This window comes from Amblyomma mixtum, chromosome 10 (assembly GCF_055824585.1).
Source record: "Amblyomma mixtum isolate Tamu chromosome 10, ASM5582458v1, whole genome shotgun sequence".
Lineage (NCBI taxonomy): Eukaryota > Metazoa > Arthropoda > Arachnida > Ixodida > Ixodidae > Amblyomma > Amblyomma mixtum.
The window spans coordinates 59,367,850-59,389,494 of NC_143021.1; the positions used below are offsets into that span (position 1 = coordinate 59,367,850).

A 21,645-nucleotide genomic window follows, 5' to 3' on the forward strand; every position below is an offset into this window, starting at 1 on the left:
ATAAGTCTTTCTTAAGTTGCCTTTCCTTCACAGTTGCCAAATATTCTCTGGAAAAACGGGTGACAAGGAATCGACAAGATGCGACAACCTCACGGAGGTAACGGGACACACTGTAGCGATCACCTCCGGCAGAGGAGATTACAAAGTCTGGGAGTGCATTTGGCAACATAAACTGAACAAAACACTGGAGGAAAGGGTTTCTTCTTTCGCGGAGAAACATGAAGCGCAGGACCACTTGGCTTAAAACAATTGAGAGAGGGACAGACCCCCTTCGGCGACTCGCCGAAAAAGATTCGTTCGGGAGCTTCTCTCCCAACTGGACTGCCATATAAATGTCGCAAAGATGCGATGGAACTTCTGTATATTCACCCGTGTACAGTACAACACCTGCAAGATGTACATTATCTTTGCTGCTAGAGTGAGTGAGTGAAAACTTTATTGTATCTTTCAAGGGATTCGCGGTTGTGAAGTCTCCGTCGTCTTCTCTGGCGCTGGCGACTTGAAGCTTCTCGTCAGCAAGGGTGGGCCCCTATTCCAAGGCTCCACTGAGTCGTGCCGCATCAGTCGCGTGCTGCACTAAGGCCCTTTGGGTCGCGAGCTCGCCGCTGGTGAGCCGACTCTCCCATTGCTCCGCACTCGGATGTTCGTGTTGGTGGAATGCCTTGTTGCGTTCGCATTCCCACATGATATGATAAAGTGTAGGTGTGGCATCGCACCAAGGGCAGGTGGCTCTGTATTGTGTCGGGAACATCTTATTAAGTATGTGTAGGTTAGGAAAGGAGTTGGTCTGTAATCTGCGCCAGCCGGTCGCTTCCTCCTTTGTTAGGGCTTTGTGTGGTGGTGGATATCTAATTCTAGCTCCCCTATGCAAGTGCAAGGTCTCTGCGTATCCCCTCTCGCAAGCCTGTAGGCGGAGCTCCGGAGCATTTGACTGCCCTGCTCGGAATGCGTTACCTCGAGCTAGGCTGTCTGCCCTTTCGTTCCCCACTATGCCCGCGTGGCCCGGGATCCAGATTAGGTTATGCCTGGGTTTCTCCTCGGCGGAGGTTACCCCGCTGAGTATTTTAAGGGCTGTTCTGCTGATCCTGCCCCTCGTGTAGTTCCTAAACTTCTCCTTCGAGTCCGTCAGTATGTTGAGAGATCGGCCCGTTCTGTAGCCTTCTGCTGCCGCCAGCGCAACGGCAATCTCTTCGGCCTCCGCTGTGCCGGCGACCTTTGCCGTGGCACGCGTGATCATGTTTCCTTCCTTGTTTACCACTACCGTCGCGGCTAGGCGTTCTCTCTCGCGCAGATATACGGCAGCGTCCGTGTATACGGTGTTGTCTAACTAGGCTAGCGTTCTCTCCAAGTACTCGGCCCTCGCTTTACGTCTGTTTTCGTGAAGATTGGGGTCCATGTTTTTCGGCAATGGTCCTACGTTAATGGCTTTCCTAAGGTGGTCCGGTACGTCGGCGTATCTGTCTACCTTTCCGCTCGTGTCCCGACCCAACCTTCTTAGGAGCGCTCGTCCCGTGGGGGTGCCTCTGAGTCTCGTGGTTTGCGTTCCCAGCAGAGCTTCGGTGAGCTCGCTGAAGGTGTTGCTGATGCCTAGCTGGAGCAACATTTCGTTCGACGTGTACTTGGGTAGGTGAAGAGCAGTCCTGTACGCCTTCCTGAGAATGATGTCGGCTTGCTCTCTTTCCGCCTTGGTCGTCGCGTCGTACGGCAGGGTGTACGTGAGTCGGCTGACAATTAGGCTGTTAACTAGCTTGAGAGTGTCTTCTTCTCTCATTCCATATCTCTTTTGGGAGACTCTGTTGATCATACGGCCCACCTGCTCTGCCGCCTTACTCAGCAGGCTGATGGTGTGGCTGCATTTCTGGCTTCCTTGCAACCACATGCCCAGGATCCTTATCATGTTCTTTTCCGGGATGTTCTGTCCCTCAAGAACGACCTCCAATATCGCTTGGAGAGTAGGAGCGCCGAGGCGGAGACTGCTGCCACTCCCCAGAGACGACCTTAAAATAGTGCTTCGGCCGAGGGGACTCGCTGTTAAAAACCTGCAGACGCACCAAGTGGCGCGGGCGGTAGTCGCGGCTATCGAACAAGGATGTAAGGCGGAGGACCTCATCATCCGACTGCGCAACGGATCGAACATCATCATCATCAGCACCAACAACGAAGAAGCGGCCCAGAAGATTAGGCGCATCATGCAGCTGAGCTTCGGGGGCAAGAGCTACGCCGTCAACGCACACGTGGCAGCACCGGAAGGAACGCTGCGCGGGGTCGTCCACGGCGTGGACCCGGGAACCTCACCGGAAGAACTCAAGACCAACCTCAGAGTCCGCACGCAAGGCGTGAAGATCCTGGCAGCCAGAATGCTCGGGAAATCCAGCACGGCCGTCATCACCTTCGACGGCCCCATTCTCCCGAAGCAGGTGCTGTACTACGGCGGGGAGATGTGGTGCTACCCGTACCGGCCCAAGAGACAGGTGTGCTACGCCTGCGGCCAACAGGGGCACCGAATGGACGTCTGCCCGAACCCGGACACCAGGACCTGCAGGCAGTGCGGATGCCAGAATCCGGCGGCAGGGCACCAATGCACACCCAAGTGCCTGCTGTGTGGCGGCGATCACGCGGTGGGCACGAGAGACTGCAAACAACGCCTCAAGTCAGCGAGCGAGCTGCGGTGGGGACCCCAGCAGCAGCAGCGGCGCAGCCGAGGCCGCAGCCGGGGAAGAAGACCAAGATGGTTCCGGGACGAGAGCCAGGACCCGGGCCGGAGCAGCCGGGGCAGCAGCCGGAGCCAGAGCCGAGGGTCCAACCGGGACGGGTCCTACCCACCCCTGGGCAACGCCGGCAAGCAACAGCCGCAGCAAAAGTAGCAGCCGGGCCAACAGAAGAAGAAGAGCGGCGGAGGTGTTAAGGTGAGCTGGGGAGACGGCCCTCCCAAATAACTTTTTGCTCCGCACTCTAACACTAACAACATACAAGCCACACAAGACAAACAACTATTAGAAGAGATTACGAGCCTCAGGCGCGAACTCGAGCAAAGTCGCGAGGAAGCGAGGCAACTAAAGAAACAACTAAATAACATTATCAGAGAGAAACAAGAAATGAGGGCGGGTTATTCGCCGGCTAGAACGCCAACTCCACCACCTCAGGCGATGGACATGGCGCAACAAAACCACGAAGGGGGAAACCCAATTGATATAAAAAACCTCATAATGGCTCTACACGGACAGATGCAGAAAATGCAAAGTGAACTGCAACAGACACAACAAAAGTTTGCCCTGCAAAAACAGAACTTTAGAACTTATGTTAAAAACCAGACCACGCAAAGAACCACCAACGACGTCAGAGACAGACTATTCAACGAACGCAGGTTCGGCGCAGAGACCCCCAACACAAACAACAATAACAAAACATGGCAGAACGCCACCAACAACTAGAACTTTGGCAATGGAACTGCAGGGGGTACAAGCGTAAGCAAGGCCTCCTGCAGCAATTCATATACACCAGAGGAACCCCACCGGATGTAATTATGTTACAAGAAACAAACAACACCCCAACACTCAGGGGCTACACATGTCAGGAAAGCGGTCGCACTGCGACCCTCATAAGCAAACAAGTAGTAGCCATAGCACACAAGAAATAGAGGACACCCAGGTCGAACACGTAATTACAGAGATAATTCCCAAAAAGAAAACAAATTCCAAAAGCACCTATATCGTAAATCTATACAGCCCACCCAAGCAAACAAATGGGAACTTTATTAGGCTCTTTGCGGAGGCGAAAAAGTTGGCGGGATAAAACACCTTAATCATAGCGGGCGACTTTAACGCCAAGAGTCCGAGATGGGGCTATAACAGAGAGGACAAAAAGGGGCGCGGCATCTGCACGGCGGCAGAGAACGTACGATGCGAGCTGCGAACCGACGAGAATCAACCGACTAGGCAGGGGAACAGCGTCAGTCCAGACACGAGTCCCGACCTAACCTTCATAAGGGGCGCCAAACAAGCGGAGTGGGAAAACCTACTCGAGAACCTTGGAAGCGACCACCACATAATAAGGATCTGCACGGTGGCGGACAACGTCAGGAGGAAGATCGGCGCGGCTCGGCTGACGGACTGGGACGCCTTCAGAGCGCACTGCGAGCAACTCGAGGGCGACATCGGTTCTGCGGAAGAGTGGAGCCAACAACTCAGACGAATCCAAGACCTATACACAAAAAAAGTAGACAGAACGGAATAAACGCCGGAGGTAGAAAAGCGGCTCCTCAACCTATGGGAGGCGAGACGCGGGCTCACCAAGCGGTGGAAGAGACAAAAACTCAACAGGAAGCTAAAGAGGAAAATTGCCGATATAACCAAGCAAACGGAGCAGTACGCGACGCAGCTGGCCAGGCAGGGGTGGCAGCAATCAGCAACTCGCTGAACGGCACCCTCAGCACAGCCAGAACGTGGCAGATCCTCAAGGCCCTCATGGACCCGAGCAAAAACAAATCCGAAGGCAGCAAGTCGATACAGAGGCTGGTGCACCAATACGAAGGCACGGACGAACAACTACTCGAGGAGGTCCGGATCAAGTTGCTGCTAGAAAAACATTGCATACCGTGGCACGCGCGAACACTCAAAGGCCGCGCCCACGCCATTTAGATGTCATCTCTCTCATTTCACCGGCCTTCTTGCTACAGACCGAATCGCTTTCACGATAGCAATTAAGAGGCACCCCAAGATATGTGCTAGGTGTAGTGGACCAGTGAACATTTTCAAATACTTCTGGCGTCATGTCCCATGCGCCATGCCACAAACCAATGCACTTATCTATGTTTAACATGCTCCCACTCTGGGCACAAAAATCCTGTGTTGTTTTCAGTATAGCCGTAATGCTTTCCCTGTCCGATGCAAAAAAGGCAACGTCATCAGCGTAAGCAAGCACATGAACTTCACACGTGTGGAAGCCGAAACCGCGTATTTCTTCATTCTGCAAAATTTTCTGGCAGAGTGGTTCAAGGAACAGTGAGAACAACAGCGGCGACAATGGACAACCTTGGCGTACAGATGAGCGTACATCTATACGGCGCGACAGTTGGCCATTTATGACAAGATTTGTGGTGCAGTTTCTGTACGCCATTTTTACACCATCGCGTATAACTTTACCAACACCAACATAGTCCAACAAATCAAAGAGGATGTCATGTGGCACCCTGTCAAATGCCTTAGCAAGATCGATCTGCAAATGGCTACCTGTAGGTATTCGCTATCGCAAAGTTCTAAAACACTCCTGGCCACATGGATATTCGTGTGTATCGTCCTGTTTTTAATACCACATGTTTGATGGGGGCCGATTAAATCCTGGATTACAGCCTGTAGTCGTCTCGCAAACACCTTCACCAGCACCTTGTAGTCTACGTTTGTTAGTGTGATTGGTCTGTATCCGGTTACCGTGCGAACTTTGACTTCCTCTTTGCTTTTCGGAATCAAAACTGTGTGAGCGCGTGTAATAGAGGGCGGCAATAATCCGCACTCGAATGACTCCACGAATACCCCATGCAAGGCCACAGCGACACCAGTTTTAAACTCTTTGTAAAAAGCGGCATTCAGTCCATCTGGACCTGGCGATTTTCTAAGGTTTAGTTCGTCGATGGCTCTTTCGACTTCACCAACGGTGATATCTCTTCCGAGTGTCGTTGTAGTATCAAGGTCCAGTCTAGGCATTACTGTGAAAAATCCTTCTTCAATCCCCGGTTTATCCGGTAATCTGTGGCCGAACAGTTCCGTGTAGTAATCCTCAAAGTCGTTCTTAATACCAGCTTGGTCGTGCGTCGTTTTCCCCTTGTAATCTATCTCTAATATCTCTTTAGCTCTAGCGTATGCTTTTTCGTCTGATAAGGCACGCTTAGTTTGAGCTTCACCCGCCAGTAGCTTTCCTCCCCGTGCACGTATTATTGCTCCTCTATACTTATTTTCGTCTAGTTTCTCAAGCTTTCTTTTTATTGCTAGTATTTCCTGTCCGAACCCGCCGGGGTGTTGGGCTTCTATTTGAAGCATCGCTTCTAGCTCCTGTCTAAGGCTTTTCTCTTCCTTCTGCACAGTACGCTTCAACTCGCCCCCTCTTTCTATTGGTTTGATTTTAACCTTTTGTTTAAAAGTTTCCCATCGTTCAGTTATGGACCTTTCGTCTGAAGTTAAAAGCACGTGTAATTCTTCCTTCGTTCCCAAAACAAACGCGTCATCTTTCAACAAATCCGCGTTGAGTTTCCACAAGCCCTATTCAACCTTCTTCCTTTTCTTTCTACCTAACGATACCATAACCAAACTGTGGTCACTAAAGGAAACTGGCACCACCACATAGTCCTCACAGTTAGGAGCACGTGGTGACGATATGTAAAAACGATCCAATCTAGCATGGCTAGATCCTTGATAATGAGTGAAATGTTGACGCTTGCCACCTGTTGCCAAATAGGCCCCATCCAGCAAGTCTACCTCATTTATAAGGTCTGTCAGATGTACCGCACTTGCATCTCTGCAGGTGTTGCCTGGCGTTCTGTCCTCCATTTCGCATACAAAGTTGAAGTCGCCCATAAAAAGGAGATGCCTGCTGCATTTAAACAAGTCAGCAACGTTTTCAAAAAAACCCAGTCTCTCTTTAGCTTTTGTCGGCGCATAGATGCACAAAGTGCGAACATATAAATCTCCGTGTTTAAAGTCACACATGACATAACGTCCCTCCAAACAACTAGTGACACTTTCTACCACAAACCCAGCCGATTTCCTCAAAACCAAACAGCAACCGGCCGATGTCCCAACAGCGTGGCTGACGCGCACATCATAAAGTCCACAGAACGGGCTCACCATGCAGTTAGTGCTGCCCTCGCTTTCCACTTTTGTCTCCTGTACCGCGACTACATCCAGCTCCCTTTCCACCATTAGCCTTTTCAGTTGGTACTGATTCCTCTTACTTCTGAGGCCGCGCACGTTCAGTGTGGCTAGCCGGAGAGGCGCGAGCACAGGAGCCATTTTGAAAGCGAGGGCTCACCCAAAGCAAGGCGATTACTCGCCTGCTCAACTCCTGCTCGGTTCCAGGGAAGGGTCGCCGTCGACGCGCGACAGCGATGACGCACGGGAAGGGCGCACATATTTCCCTTTCTTCCCTCTTGCAACCTTCCATTCCTTCTCGAGCTGGTTGAGCCGCTGCTCCCCCACTGCACCCTCCGCTTTCTCCAGGCGCCTCTTTGTCGACGCTGGCTGGGCGTCCATGACGTCTGCGGTGTCGGTGTCGTTTTTCCCGGAATCCTGTTCTTTGGGTCCTTGAATTCCGCTGCTCGAAGCTTCGTTTCGTGGGGAAGCTGCGGCGCTCCCCGGCTGTTGACCTTGGCTCGGTGCTGGCTCTTTCACCGCAGCCGTGCTTGCCTGAATTTTCCCTTCCTCGTTAGGCAAGACTTCGGCTGGCGCTTTATCCTCGCCGCTCGCTGTTTGCACTGTACTGCCTTTTGCCCTGTCTTCCCAGGAAGCTGCCTTCTCAGCCTCCTCTTCGTCCATCAGGTGGCTGGTCTCCTCAGCCACCCTGGTTGCCCCAGCTACGACGGCGTACGTACGAACGCAATCCATGCGTTCATGTCCAAACGCGCGACATTTGCTGCATCTTGGCGTCTGGCACTCCCGGCGAATGTGGCCCTTGAGTTTGCACTGCAGACAAGTCGGCGCCCGCCCGGGCACGACGACGAGTGCGGTGCCATCGGCTAGTTTGAAAAGGTCCGGGAGGGAATCCGGGGTGACGCCTTCCTTGAGGACAATGCGAGCAACACGGGTCGTCGATTCCGCAAGCTCGAGCCCACTCGCACGCCATTCTTCCAAGCGGATGTCGATCACGTCCCCAAACTCGCCCAGGACCTTTTGAAGGGTCTCATCCGGCACGTGGAAAGGAACCAAATTGATCTTCGCGGTTATCTCTCTACGCACCGGATCGATGACGGCACAGTACCGTCCCTTCACTTCGAAACCACCGGCTTGCACCAGTGCGTCTTTGTCCAATATCATTATCGTTAGCACTCCGCACGAGCAAACGGCTCAGCTAGTGCGGCACATTACCCGTCTCAAATTCGACGGAAAGCCTTATGATGTAAACGCTTACGTGGCAGCACCGGAAGACGTCCTGCGCGGCGTGATCCACGGTGTAGAGCCAGGTACCCCTCCCGAAGAACTTAAAGCACACCTACGGGTCAAAACTCAAGGAGTGACCATACTTCAGGCAAGGATGCTCGGAAAATCCAAGACGGCAGTGCTCACGTTCGACGACCCAGTCTTGCCGAAATTCATCATTTATTACGGAGGTGAAGTACCATGCTACCAGTACCGCCCCACTAGGCAAGTGTGTTACGTCTGCTTCCAGCAAGGACACCGTTCCGACGTGTGCCCCACACCGAACATTATTGTGTGCGGACTGTGTGGAGTTTCAAACCCGCCCGCCGACCACGAGTGCACGCCCAAGTGCACAATCTGTGGCGAGGCACACCGGACCGGATCCAAGGAGTGCCGAGAGAGATTGAAAAAAGCCAGGCCAAAACCCACAGGAGAAAGAGGACGCAGCGACCAACGCGGGCGACAACCCAAGCGATGGCTCAGCTCAGAGGGAGAGACATCGAGGAGCCGATCGAGGTCCAACTCCTTCCCGCCTCTACCACCAGCCGGCCCACAGGAGGGGGAGAAGCAAGAGAAAAAGAAAAAGAAGAAGGTTTCCCAGACAAGCGGCAGCAAGGTGAGCTGGGCTTCTGCCACTGCTTCGCACTCGGTAGGAAAGGGTAGTAACATAGACAACACAAACAACAAAGACAGTCGCGTCACAGAACCGAAGGACGCGAACAGCGATGCGCTCAGACGCGAGCTAGAACTCGCTCGAATCAAACAAAACGAGCTCGAACGCAAAGTTGAGGAACTCACAAAAACACTAAAGGACCAACAGCGGGAACTCGACACGACTAGAGCCCTTCCAAAACAACAACCACAGGCATCGAATGAAGGAGACCTTGAAACACGAATGCAACAGATGATGCAGCAGATGATGCAGGGTATCATGCAGCAAATCCAATCGCAAATGCAACAGATGCAAGTACAATTCCAAGGGCAGATCGCAGAGATCAGAAGCGCTTTTCGAAAACAAAAACATACCGAAAACATTAGGGACAAAGCGTACAACCGTCCAGCGCTAACAGCTTTCGCAAGCGAACAAGGCAACAGCAGTGACGCGTAAACATGATCAATACGTATCGGCAAGAACAAGAACACAGATATTTGGCAATGGAACTGCAGAGGCTACCGCAAAAAGCAGGCCCTTTTAAAACTATATATAAACACACAACTGACACCTCCTGATGTAATTGCGCTCCAAGAGACTGGAATCAAGCCGACCTTACAAGGGTACGAGGTTTACGAGAGTCAAAACGAAGGTAAAGCGGCCGTCCTAGTCAGCAAAACCATTACCGCCATCAGGCACGATACCATCGCCGACACCGACATCGAGCACGCGCTTGTTGAAATTATTCCGAAAAAGCGACAGGGAAGCAGCACGTTCTTACTTAACGTGTACAGCCCGCCGAGACAAAGAAAAGCCAAACTCTTCGAACTGTTCTATGGAGCGCACAAGCTGGCCAAAAAAATGCACTCATCATCGTAGGAGATTTCAACGCCATGGACAGGAGTTGGGGATACCAGAAACAAGACATCAAGGGAAGAACATTAGTGGAAGTAGCGGAGTACTTTGGCTGCAGTCTAATCACAGATCCTGCGACCCCCACGAGAATCGGAAATAGCGTGAGCACGGACACATGCCCGGACCTCACCTTCGTAAGGAAGAGCAGGGAGTCACAGTGGGAAAACATGATGGAAAATCTAGGCAGCGATCACTTTATCCTCCGGACACGAATAGCATCCGACACCATAAGACGCCAGATTGGACAGGCGAAAATCACTGACTGGAACGCGTTTCGCGGGGCTTGCAACAAATCTGAAGGCGGTATCCAATCACTGGAGGAATGGAGCGGCATGCTGAGAGAAACGCGACAACGATGCACAAAAAGTCTAAGGAGAACGACAGCAACGCCTGAAGTAGACGCCCACCTCCTCAGACTATGGGAAGCGAGACGCAGTCTCACCAAAAGATGGCGGAAGCAAAAACACAACAGGAAACTAAAACTAAAGATAGCAGAAATTACGGCAAAGGCGGAAGAATATGCGATGCAACTCGCGAAACAAAATTGGGAACAACTCAGCGACTCGCTTAGGGGAACTCTAGGCACGGCCAGAACCTGGAATCTCTTAAGAGCACTAATCGATCCGACCAAAATAAAATCAGAAAACAATAAAGCCATCCACAGGTTCATCCACTCCTTCGAGGGATCAGACATCACCCTACTGGAGAAGGCACGAGAAAAATGTTTCGGCGATCACAACCCCCCGCGATACCAAGGAACGTATCGAGGAGCCGAAAACGAGAAACTCGACCGCCCCATAACTGTGGAAGAGGTTTACGCGGCCATAAGAAACACCACCAGAAACACGGCAGCCGGAGCGGACAGAATCGACAACGCCCTAATCCGCAACCTGAGCGACGACCTCATACAAGAGCTCGTCAGCTTTCTTAACAAACATTGGGAGGCGGAGACGGTTCCCGAAGATTGGAAACACGCCGAAGTAATAATGATACCTAAACCTGGTAAAAAGCTACAAATTGAAAACCTCAGGCCCATATCACTCACGTCGTGCCTTGGCAAACTTTACGAACGGGTGGTAACTTTAAGACTGCAAAATTACATGGAAGACAACGACTGTGTACCACATACCATGTTCGGCTTCAGAGCGAAGCTCTCGACGCAGGACGTTCTCCTCCAAATACAAGAAGATGTCCTGCGAAACGTACCTCGGACGGGAGGAAATGTCATAATGGCCCTGGACATCAAAGGGGCATTCGATAACGTCAGCCACGAAGCGATCCTTACGGGCCTAGACAAGCTGGATTGCGGGCGCAGAATCCACGGCTTCGTCAAAGCCTTCCTGTCCGACAGAACTGCCACCATCGGCATAGGAGACCTTCGATCGGACAAAATTCGCACTCCAAATAAGGGAACACCCCAAGGGTCAGTTATCTCCCCCTTACTTTTCAACATAGCTATGATAGGCCTAGCTCGAAAACTAGAGAACATCGAAGGCATCAGGCATGCAATGTATGCTGACGATATAACAGTCTGGACAAACACGGGTTGTCTCGGAGAGAAGGAAGAAAGGCTACAGCAAGCGGCCTCTTGTGTAGAGCAATACCTCGCAGAAAGAGGACTCGCATGCTCGACCGAGAAATCGGAACTGCTGAGAGTCTGGAGAGGCAAGCAAAACCGGACCGTCCCAACCAACGAGGACCTAAAACTCAACGTCTACCTTGACGGGACACCCATACCCGAAAAGACAACAATAAGAATTTTAGGCATGTGGGTTCAATCCAACCAGCGCAGTACTCACACTTTTACCCTGCTCAAAGCAACAACACTACAAGTCTCACGCATGATCACCCGCATCACCAACAGGCGACATGGCATGCGTGAAGAGGACACACTCAAACTAGTCAGAAGCCTTGTAGTTAGTAGAATCACGTACAGCCTACCCTACCATGCCTCAACAAAAACGAAATACAACAAGCGGATGCCCTGCTACGCAAAGCGTATAAGACAGCGCTCCGACTTCCGCGCAACACGTCAACCGAAAAACTCATGGCCCTGGGATTACATAACACCTTTGAGGAGCTACGAGAGGCGCAGCTTGAGTCGCAAAAACTCAGGCTGTTGCAGACAACGACTGGAAGAGCGCTTCTGCAGAGGCTCGGATACCGCGAGCAGATGCGAGAAATGACGAGGACGGCAACGATCCCCGACGAGCTTCGCAAGACCCTCAAGGTAGCGCCAATACCAAAAAACATGGATCCCAACCTCCATCGAGGCAGAAGAGAAGCGAGGGCCGACTTCATCGAAAGAACATACGCTCCTCAAGCCACGACCGTGTATGCAGACGCGTCTTGGAGAGGAGGAGACACCAAAATCGCTGTGGCGGCGGTGGTCGATTCGTCTTTACGCGAAATGACCAGCGCGTCTCTCCGAGGCTGCACAGCTGCAGAGTCCGAGGAAGTAGCCGTTGCTCTAGCGGTGGCGGAGGGCTATAGAACCGGGCGGTCGCTAACAATACTCACCGACTCTCAAACAGCCTGCCGAAATTACATGAATGGCAGGATAGGTCGTCACGCGCTCCGTATACTCCTCGCAGCGAGCGACAGAATTAAAAACCAGGAAGAACAAAGCGACAAGATCCCACACAAAATTGTGTGGGTACCGGGGCACACGGGGGTGGCAGGGAACCAAGAGGCCGACAGGATAGCTCGAGGATACATTACTTTCCGAGCATCCGATGAGCCCGCGGAACTCGCGCCAGCACCCAGGGATTACTCGGCCATACTACAAAACTACAGAGGCAGAAGATTGCGGTATCCCCCACCGCACAAATCTCTCAGCAGAGAGGAAGCTGTCACTTGGAGACAATTACAAACAGGCTCTTTCCCAAACCTACATATACTAAACAAAATGCACCCTACCATATACGCGGACAAATGTCCCTGGTGCGACGGAAAACCTACTCTCTATCACATCACATGGGCCTGCCAAAAGATAGACGTGGTCCCCAAAATACAAAACCCGAGTGCGGAGCAGTGGGAGACTCTGCTGTCCAGCGACCGCTGTGAAGACCAAGAAGGTCTGGTACAGCGAGCTCAACGGGCGGCAGTGGCCAGCGGAGCCCTGGACTGAGGGCAACCGACCACTGATTAGAGGCGGAATACTTCGACAGAGAAGCCTCCTGGGGGTAAAATCAAGGAGAAAACGTCTCTGAAGATGCTCCCAAACCGCAGGAAAAAGGACTAGAGTAAAATAAAGTTTTTCCTTCCTTCCTTGTCCTTTTGAGTGCGGAGTTTGAGCAGCCACACGTGTCCCATCTGGTACGGGCCGATCCCTGTCACAGCCTTCAAAACTCCAATTGCTTCGAGCGGCGTTCGAAAATCCTCAATCTTGTAAGGCCTCCCATCCACGTCGAAATGTAGAAACACGCAATCCTTCAGGCCGTCGTGCGACGGCAGCGACGGTAGCACGAACCTGTACCCCTCGGGGGCGGGGGATTCACGCGCGCACCCAGGCCGTCGCCGGTGAAAGGACCTCGCACGGAGAGAGCCATGTCGCGTCCGCTTCCCTCGAAAGCCAGCTCGATGGTTTGGAGTGAACAAAGGCGCGTCTAATTAATACAGTGTCTTCGTTCACTCCCATCTTCCTCCCTTCCCATTACGCCGAAGTTCAGGTGTCCACCGAGATATGCGAGCCAAATACATTTCCTTTCCTCAAAAACTAATTTACCGACGGGCAAGGCGTAGAGCCGAACGGGCGATGGCGTTCTATGGACTCCCTGGCAGCGTTGCAAGGCGCTGTCGCGTTCCACTCTTAGAGGCAAAGCTTAACATCTTAACCCCACCTCAGTGACACAAGCAGCAACATCGCGTTTAAGGCTTTCGCCTCACCGCACTTTAGGTCAGTAAAGTGCCCCCCCCCCCCCCCCCCAGAATTTTTTATCACGTAGTTGTAACTACAGTGCGGAGATCAAGAAGGCAGCAAAAAAGGCTTCTAGCTAAAACTCTTTATTTGGCCTCACTTGCACCTGCAAAGATCTGATTGAATCCGCGGCGGCGTAGCGACAAGCGTGTTCGGCGGTCGTCGAACCGAATGCCCGCCGCTCTGGGGCATTAAACCAGCGTAAGCCTTAAATTTTTCCCGTAGCAGGACATCTGCACACTACAGTGAGGTTCGCCTTGAAAGCGGTCTACCTGGAGAATTCTGCTTCTTGGGTTCGAAACTAGGGCTTGGCAACACCAGTAAAATAAAAGGTGACGATGTTCAATTTCGTAGAAGCGATCCTATTGTAGGTGCTCACCTGCTCGTATGATGTTATACAACTCTTCAGTGTCACGGTCGTTATTACCGCTGAAGAGGGCGGGGTCACGCTGGCGGGGGGATCCGGAACAGAGGACTGCGGAGCCCACTTGAACGGCTCGGTGCTTGGCGTCTTCGGGCGTAACGGGGGTCGATAGCGTGCGGCTGCGGAGTTCCAGGACTGCACGACGATGGAAAACCGAACCTCCACCGAATGTTACGAGGCTTAGGTCAGCGCTTAGGTGAAGGGTCGTACCACGGCGGCGAAACACAGTCCCTAGTCTGTCATGCTCAGCGGGCTCTTGCTGAGCGATGGCTGTGTTGCTAGGCTAGTGCCTTTCTTTTTCAGTTTTTGATGGGGACCAGATGCCGTAAAGCTGTTTATTCTTCAGTTTTTTTTTTGTCTGCAATCATCTCCTCCCCAGTGATGCCGAATGAAATGGAATGAATGCCGTTTTTTTTACAGAAGAATGCTTGTGTCGAGCAAAATTTGTCTTGGAACAATTATTCCGTTGATCCATTTTTTTTATTTATATCTTACGTTGAAGCCCGCTTGCACTTTAATCTTGTAATGCATGCTGTGAAAATGATAAAAGTAAAGCTGATGCTTTCGATTCGTGTTAGTACTTTTGTAACGTTCAGATAACAGTTGTATCCTCGAATTACCAATACTTATTGAATTCTGGTAACGAAACATGACGTCCTCTGAGCAAGTAGAAGAATTGCAGTGATATGCCTTGAATTCTCCGTACTGTGACAGCGTGGCATGTTCTCTCTATACGTCGTTGTTCAGGTAAAAACTGTTATTAAAGAGCCGTAGAAGAGCCCGCTCAGCGGAAAGCCCGGCCTTCCGGCGAGACTCGAAAATCTTATTGGTCGAGAGCGTCATGATTTTAGAGCCATGATGTTTGACAGAAGAGAAAAACTGATTGGCTAAGTGCTGAAAATATGAACAACCCGAGCAATCTGAAACTACAACTTCAATGTCGTCCCTGATTATCCTGCTGCAGCAAGTGCCTCAGATGATTGCATCTGTTTTGCAAGCGAATGGACACTAACGCTAATTCCCATGTGATACAATGGAACTGTCGGGGTCTTACTAACAAGCTCCCTGAATTGAAGCTGCGTATTCAAGAGGGCAAACTCTCTGCCTGGGCATTCCTTCTACAGGAACATAATGCCATCCTTCTTCTGTCTTGTTATTGTGCATATCACTGTCGATCCATACCCGACCGCCTAAGTGGTCTTGCTCCTGGAAAAGCAGCTATATATGTTCATTGTTCGACACCACATTCTCCCGTCGACTTATCTCGTTGGCGCAATACCCGTCAAGAAGTAATTGCCTTTATCACTAAGCGGCAGCGTACTCCAGTATTATTGGTCTCTTTTCATGGTTGGCCCCAGACCTCTGCACTCAACTTTGGGTGCCTTCCACATCTACGCACCTCCTACCCACGTGTACCCATACTAGTTGGAGGAGATATTTATGGAGTTTAACAGAGTACACTGTGGGGCCATTTGGACATACATAATCTGAACGAACAAACGTAGCGTTGAAACAGGACACAGAAAGATGAGGACAGGACGGGGCTACAACTTACAACTGAATGAAATACGAAAGACACATCCCTTCTCGAGCAAAGACACGCATGCGCAAACTTGAAAGAATGGCAAAACTGTGATAATGTAGAAAAATCCGGTAAAAGAAAAAGAGACGAAAAGGGGAGGAATAGCCACCGCTCATGAAACTGTTTACAAACATTAAGTGCGTCTTAGAAAGTTTCTTTCTTTTTCCATTAGATAAATAGATGGTGTGCTAATGCACGTGTAACTACCGCGTTGTGATATTTCATGGGCTTCCAAGATTTCCCTCGCCAATTGATATTTACCCCTTCCTAAGACCTTCGTGCGGTTCAAAGAGGGAAAGCAACCTGGGCAGCTCTTGCTTTTTTGGAGGAACCTGCCTAGACGTGCCTGCCAGCTGTGTCGCTCTGTTATAATGGCTCTGAAGGGACATTCGGGCTTCTGAGTTTTTCCGTTGAAGAAAACTTTCAGTGCATCTCCTTTGCAGTTGCTCACCTCCTTCCCCAGCCTGTCTAGCTTGCACTCAGTTGTAAATTGTAGCCCCGTCCTGTCCTCATCTTTCTTTGTCTTGTTTCAACGCTACGTTTGTTCGTTCAGACTTTAATCGGCCACATGATACACTCATAACTCTAAACGTGGAGATCAGATTTACGACACGTTTTCCGACCAGTCCTTTACACTTCCGAAAAACTCCTCAAATTATACCCAACCGTGTGCTCCTCCATCAACGCCGGGCCTCACCTGGTGGCTGTGTCCCGGAAATCTTCACTGGATAACTACGCCCACTCATTGCGCGGTCACGTGCGCATATAAGAAGCGGCAGATTCCGTCCATCTTTCTTTGTGAACAAGCGACCCGTAGGGGTCCCGAAACGTCATGTTTTAAAAATCGTGTTTGCCGAGTGTATGTTTTATTTTACCACTATGCCTCTCCCTCGCCAGACAGGATTTGTCGAACCCTTGACTACTAAATCCTCACTGGCTCACACCTGAGGCAGTGATTACACCCCCATTCTAAATCACTTTGTCTCAAGTACATTACATAAAATTCGCCGCAAGATCCATGCCACTTCTTGGGACAGTCTTCGTATGGATGGTCGCCATGCGATCATCCATACGATGGATGGTCTCAATAACGCCTGCCTCGGACCTTTCTACATTAACGCTGGTCTTAAGTCAGAACACAATTTCTTCCACTGTCAACGAAGACCAACAGAATCCTGACTTTCACCGGCTTAATCTCTGGGAAAGGCGCAAGCAGCTGGACGTATACGTCACTCACCATCCGTCAGATCAACACGCACGAACGGAACATCATAGAGTCACAGCTAAAGCCCGTCGGTATTCTAAACGCCTTCTGCACAAGTGCTGGACAGAGTGGTGTTCTGAACTCAACCCCCCTGTCGGCAACCGCCACTTGTGCCGTGTATTTCTTTCCACGGAACCCAAGCCATCCGTCAAAGAGTATGCCAAGAGTATTCGCCTTGCCCTTCGTCTTTCTCCAGTCTAATTCGCTTCGCAAGCTTTTTCAATTTCAATTTCAATTTATTTCTCATGTACACATGGTGAGGGCCGAGGAAAAAAGCCAGAAATTTTGGCCTGACGTGCCCCTCGGCCCCTGCATTGCAGGGCAGGAGGTAACATAAATGTTTTAAACAAATAGCATCTCAAAATGCAAACAAAAATGGTTGTGCGTATTATTAGAAAAATGACAAGGAATGAAGTGTGCAACAAAAATGGTAACAAAAAAAGGAAAAGAAAAATACACGTCAACGAACAACAGGAATTCGGTTACTAAAATTAGGTCAACATTATACGGAAACGAAAGAGATAAAGAAGCAGTGAAGGGACAAAGAAGCAATGAATCTAAAAGCGGCACATACATCGGTGTATAACTTGGCGGCATGCACGTGAAAGATCAACTTGTGCAGTTTGAAACTTATTTAGAAGACGGGGCAACGTGTTTGCTAGACTATGCGTACCATTGTTGTGTTTCTACCCCCCCCCCCCCCCCCCCCCCTAACTCTCTTCGTGTGTTCCCGTCACACCTGTCTCCACTTAGGTGATGCCCAGATGCAGTGCGTGATTCTGCGAAAGGGGTCTTTTTTCATGCACGCGCTCCCGTGCAACCTCATGACAGGTGGAACCGAACACGAGGGACGTATTCAACTCCTTGATTCCTGGTACCACCACTTCTGCCCAACTGCCACGACGTGTTTTCCGGAGTTCCCCTTAGTCGGCACCCAACGCAGCAGTATTGACCCTTCGACTTTGTGTGTGCATCTGTCAGGGTAACAATGACTCAAACGCCTGCTGCCACCTGCGGAGACGAGCGTCTGCCATTCAACCGCGCCTCGCTCTCTTGTCAACAGCGGGGTGACGACGCTGCAGGTGTTCGCCTTTGGGCCATTTCCTTGGAACAAGATATGGAATCCACCTGGCCGGAAACGACTAGCCCATCAACACGCTCTTCTGGACATTTCCGAGTATCCAAGGGCCTCAGCGGATGAAGCGAGGTGACGACGCTTCAGGTGTTCGCCCTTGGCGTTTCCTCGAAACAAGATATGGAATCCACCTGGCCTGACAGGCCACTTCAGGATATCCAGGGGCCTCAGGCGAGGAAGACGACGAAGCGGTGAACGACCTCGGAGCACCCGGACGAAGTCTCTACGATTGGTTGAAAAAGGCGGGAAGATCTCGGGAGGGTCTATTTAAAGCGCTCGACACGTTCATCGAGGAGCCATTCCCGGAGCGACTCCCTGAGCGATTCCCTCAACGTTTCCTGAGACTTCTCAGCTTTTACCATGTTTGTCTCTTTTTGTAAGCAATCATCTAAATATGTGAATACAGTTTTTCCTTCACTTCCCCTACTCCCCGGTTCCGGCCCACGTTCCTTCCTCCTTCGGCACTGCGGAGGTGCTCCTGGATCCGATGCCTGGTGGAACACGCTACTAGCCCGGCAAAATATATCACCATATATTGTGCGGCAGGTTGGAATATGCCACAGTTCGCTTTGTCTGATAGGATAAACTTGTACATTTAGTGAAAGGAGTGCCGTGTCACGCAAGTAATTCATATTTTGTTTTATGTCCTTCTTGTATCTTTCAGCTAGCCTAACATTATACATTTCAGATACTTTTATGGCATTGAACTGGTGGAATAATTCGCATGTGTTTATATGAGAACCGACGTTAAGTACTACACGCAGAGCCTTCTTCTGTAAAACATAAATCTTATTTTTATTGGTACCTGTAGTTGTTCCCCAAACTAAATGCGCATAGTTCGCTTTGGACATAAAGAGCGAATTATATAGAAGTTTAACTTTGCATGGAAGTAAGTGACGATGCCGGTTAATGATACCTGTGACACGAGAAAGCCTACTGACAACAGCGTTAATATGATTGTCCCAGCTTAGCTGGCTGTTGAAATGAACCCCTAATATCTTACTATTATCTACAACCTCTATCGTTTCCAAACCTAGCTTAAGATCGCATGGTAGAATAACGTTTTTATTTTTTGGTTTAAACATAATTGCCTTAGTTTTAGTTACATTAATTTTCAACAGATTTTCAACAGGGACAGGGACAGGAATTTTCAACAGGGACCACTGATGGAGTGTACTTAGTGTCCTATTGGCCTCGTTTATCACATCTTCACATGCGCTTGATGAGAAAAACAGTGAGACGTCATCTGCATACATAACGCACTTCACATGCAGGCACTGATTAACGATATCGTTGATATATAAGTTAAAAAGAAGCGGTCCAAGGATACTTCCCTGAGGTACGCCAGCAGGTACTTTTTTACTGAGGATCAACAGCTATTAATATCAACAAACTGAAAGCGATGTGCAAGATATGACGTAAGAACCGCGTGAACACGACCCCTGAAAGCTGCCCTTCAGTTCTTTCCGAATTATGATTGCTCACCTGCGCCTGTTCCAGTCAGTCCCAAACATGAGGCAGAGGATGAGATCACCTGCCCATTCACCATGGCTGAGCTTATAGCTGCCATTGAAGACATCCGCCCTAACACTGCACCTGTTGATGACGGTGTACCTTATGCCTTATTCCGGAATCTGGAAGGTGAAGCATTGACTTCACTTCTCAGAATTTTTAACGAAATCTGGACATCCCGTGAAATTCCATCCGATTGGAAACATTCAGTGGTAGTTCCGATACCAAAGCCCGGAAAACCACCCACAACTCTTGGAGACCTACGACCGGATTCTCTTACCCCAACTATTTGCAAATTCTATGAAAAACTGCTTGCCACTCGATCTTCCTGGTGGCTCGACCATCGTCAGAAATATTCGTCTGCTCAAATTGGTTTCCGACCAGAATATGGAGCTGAGGATGGTATTAACCGCTTTGCCAAGGACGTGATACGCCGCTCACCTCACAGCCGTCTCGTTCGCACAGTCCTAGTAACAGACATCACGAAGGCCTACGACCACATTCTCCACGCAGCCATTCTCAACAGCATGGCATCAGTCGGCATGCCCTTGCAGCTTTGTCGAGCAACTCATGCCTTTCTTTGGCAACGAACATTAGCTATCCGCGTCAATGGTAAACTCACAGGCCACTTCATTTCTAATCGCGGTGTACCGCAGGGCTCAGTTTTAGGCGCAATTGTGTTTAGCATCGCATTTATTCCTCTGATACACATTCTCTCCACCCTTCCTGATATTCAGGTTCTAGCACATACAGACGATATTGTGGCGTTATCAATCCTCGTGTGATAGTATCTATCGTAGCAAGTGCACGTGTACTCTTGTGATGCTCGGCGCATGCGTGACGTACTCCGTGTCTGTATATATACTTGTCAGGTTACAATAAACGGGGCTTTTTCCTTTGGGCGTGAGCCTGGGGGCCACGCACTAGTCTTCATCGTTGTGTCGTCCTGCGAAACACCACATGGTGTCAGAAGTGGTTGCCCAGGTTATACGGGACCCGCGGCAGACGTAAGGTTACCGCCTGTGGCCGGCCGCCAGCAGCATCGTATACCAGCCGGATCACAGCCCAGAAAATGTCGGAAGAAACGAAGGTTTCGTCTCAGCCTTTTTTGGTGCAGCCGCCAGCTAGCTTCAACTTCGACAAGACGTCCGACTGGCCTGGGTGGATACAAGAATTCGATGACTACCGATTCGCCTCAGGACTTAATGAGCGAACTCAAGAGGCTCAGGTGCGTACGTTGCTGTACACGATGGGACGACAGGCACGCAACATTTTCAAGACTTTCAACTTGTCCGAGGAAGACACGAAGAAATACGACGTGGTGAAGAATCAGTTCGACACCCATTTTGTCGCCACAAGGAACTTAGTCTACGAAAGTGCGTGCTTCCATCGCCGCCACCAAAAACCAGGCGAGTCTGTAGATCAGTATGTTACGAAGTTACATACGCTCGCTGATAGATGCGACTACGGGGAGATGAAAGAGCGGATGATTCTCGACCGGTTTGTAGTTGGACTACGGGACGCAAAGTTGTCAGGAGCTCTTCAAATGGATGCGGCGCTGACTCTAAAAAGTGCTCTCACCAAGGCACGCCTGAAAGAAGATGTGCAGCGACAGCAGCAGGATCTTCGGAGCGTTGTGGACCGCGAAGAGCATGAATTCCTGACGAGGGCTGAAGTCGACACTGTTCATAGGCGGACATCGAACCAGAGACGTCCGGATCACTAGACGTGTGCCGCTTGCGGTAGGGGCCCTCATTCGAGGTCGTCGTGCCCTGCCAGAGGAGCACTGTGCCAGCGCCGGGGACATTTCGCAGCTGTCTGCTCACGGACACAAAGGACCACGGAACCTGAAGCATGGCCTTCAGAGGTAGGCATCCGCAGTCCTCGGGGTGAGCAACCGAACATGAACTGTGTGACATTTTCCGTGGGAGATTTGGCTGTGTCATCTGCAAAGGCTCGCTTTGTTCAGATTGCTATTAATGGTGCAGTTGTTTCGGCGAAAGTTGATACGGGAGCCGAGGCAAATGTTGTCCCTGGGTCGTTTCCAGCGCTGCCGAAGGTACTACAGCCTAATGATGCTATTCTGATGGGACCAGGCGGTGACAGGTTCAACTTGAAG

General features: G+C 50.6%; 2 protein-coding genes across 2 annotated transcripts in view; one reads left to right on the forward strand and one right to left on the reverse strand.

Moving 5' to 3' along the window:
* Positions 1 to 21,645, forward strand: part of LOC149325895 (histone-lysine N-methyltransferase PRDM9-like) — a 176,711-nt gene that overhangs the window by 7,176 nt on the left and 147,890 nt on the right. The window lies entirely within an intron of this gene.
* LOC149325896 (uncharacterized) lies at positions 7,047 to 19,528 on the reverse strand. The gene is made up of 3 exons (XM_089563367.1): positions 19,500 to 19,528; positions 12,958 to 13,162; positions 7,047 to 8,003 (listed from the first exon to the last, which is right to left on the reverse strand). Exons 1-3 carry the CDS (start codon positions 19,526 to 19,528, stop codon positions 7,047 to 7,049), a joined length of 1,191 nt encoding a protein of 396 aa, XP_089419493.1.

Excerpts from the sequence above, each read along its gene's own strand:
- LOC149325896 (XM_089563367.1), bottom strand. The coding sequence starts at position 19,528 with ATGTTTGGGACTGACTGGAACAGGCGCAG. Across the intron at positions 13,163-19,499 it reads ACTGACTGGAACAGGCGCAG|GTTCGTGCTACCGTCGCTGC; the intron begins GTGAGCAATCAT and ends CGAGGGGTACAG. Across the intron at positions 8,004-12,957 it reads GCACTCAAAAGGACAAGGAA|GCACTGGTGCAAGCCGGTGG; the intron begins GGAAGGAAAAAC and ends TTGGACAAAGAC.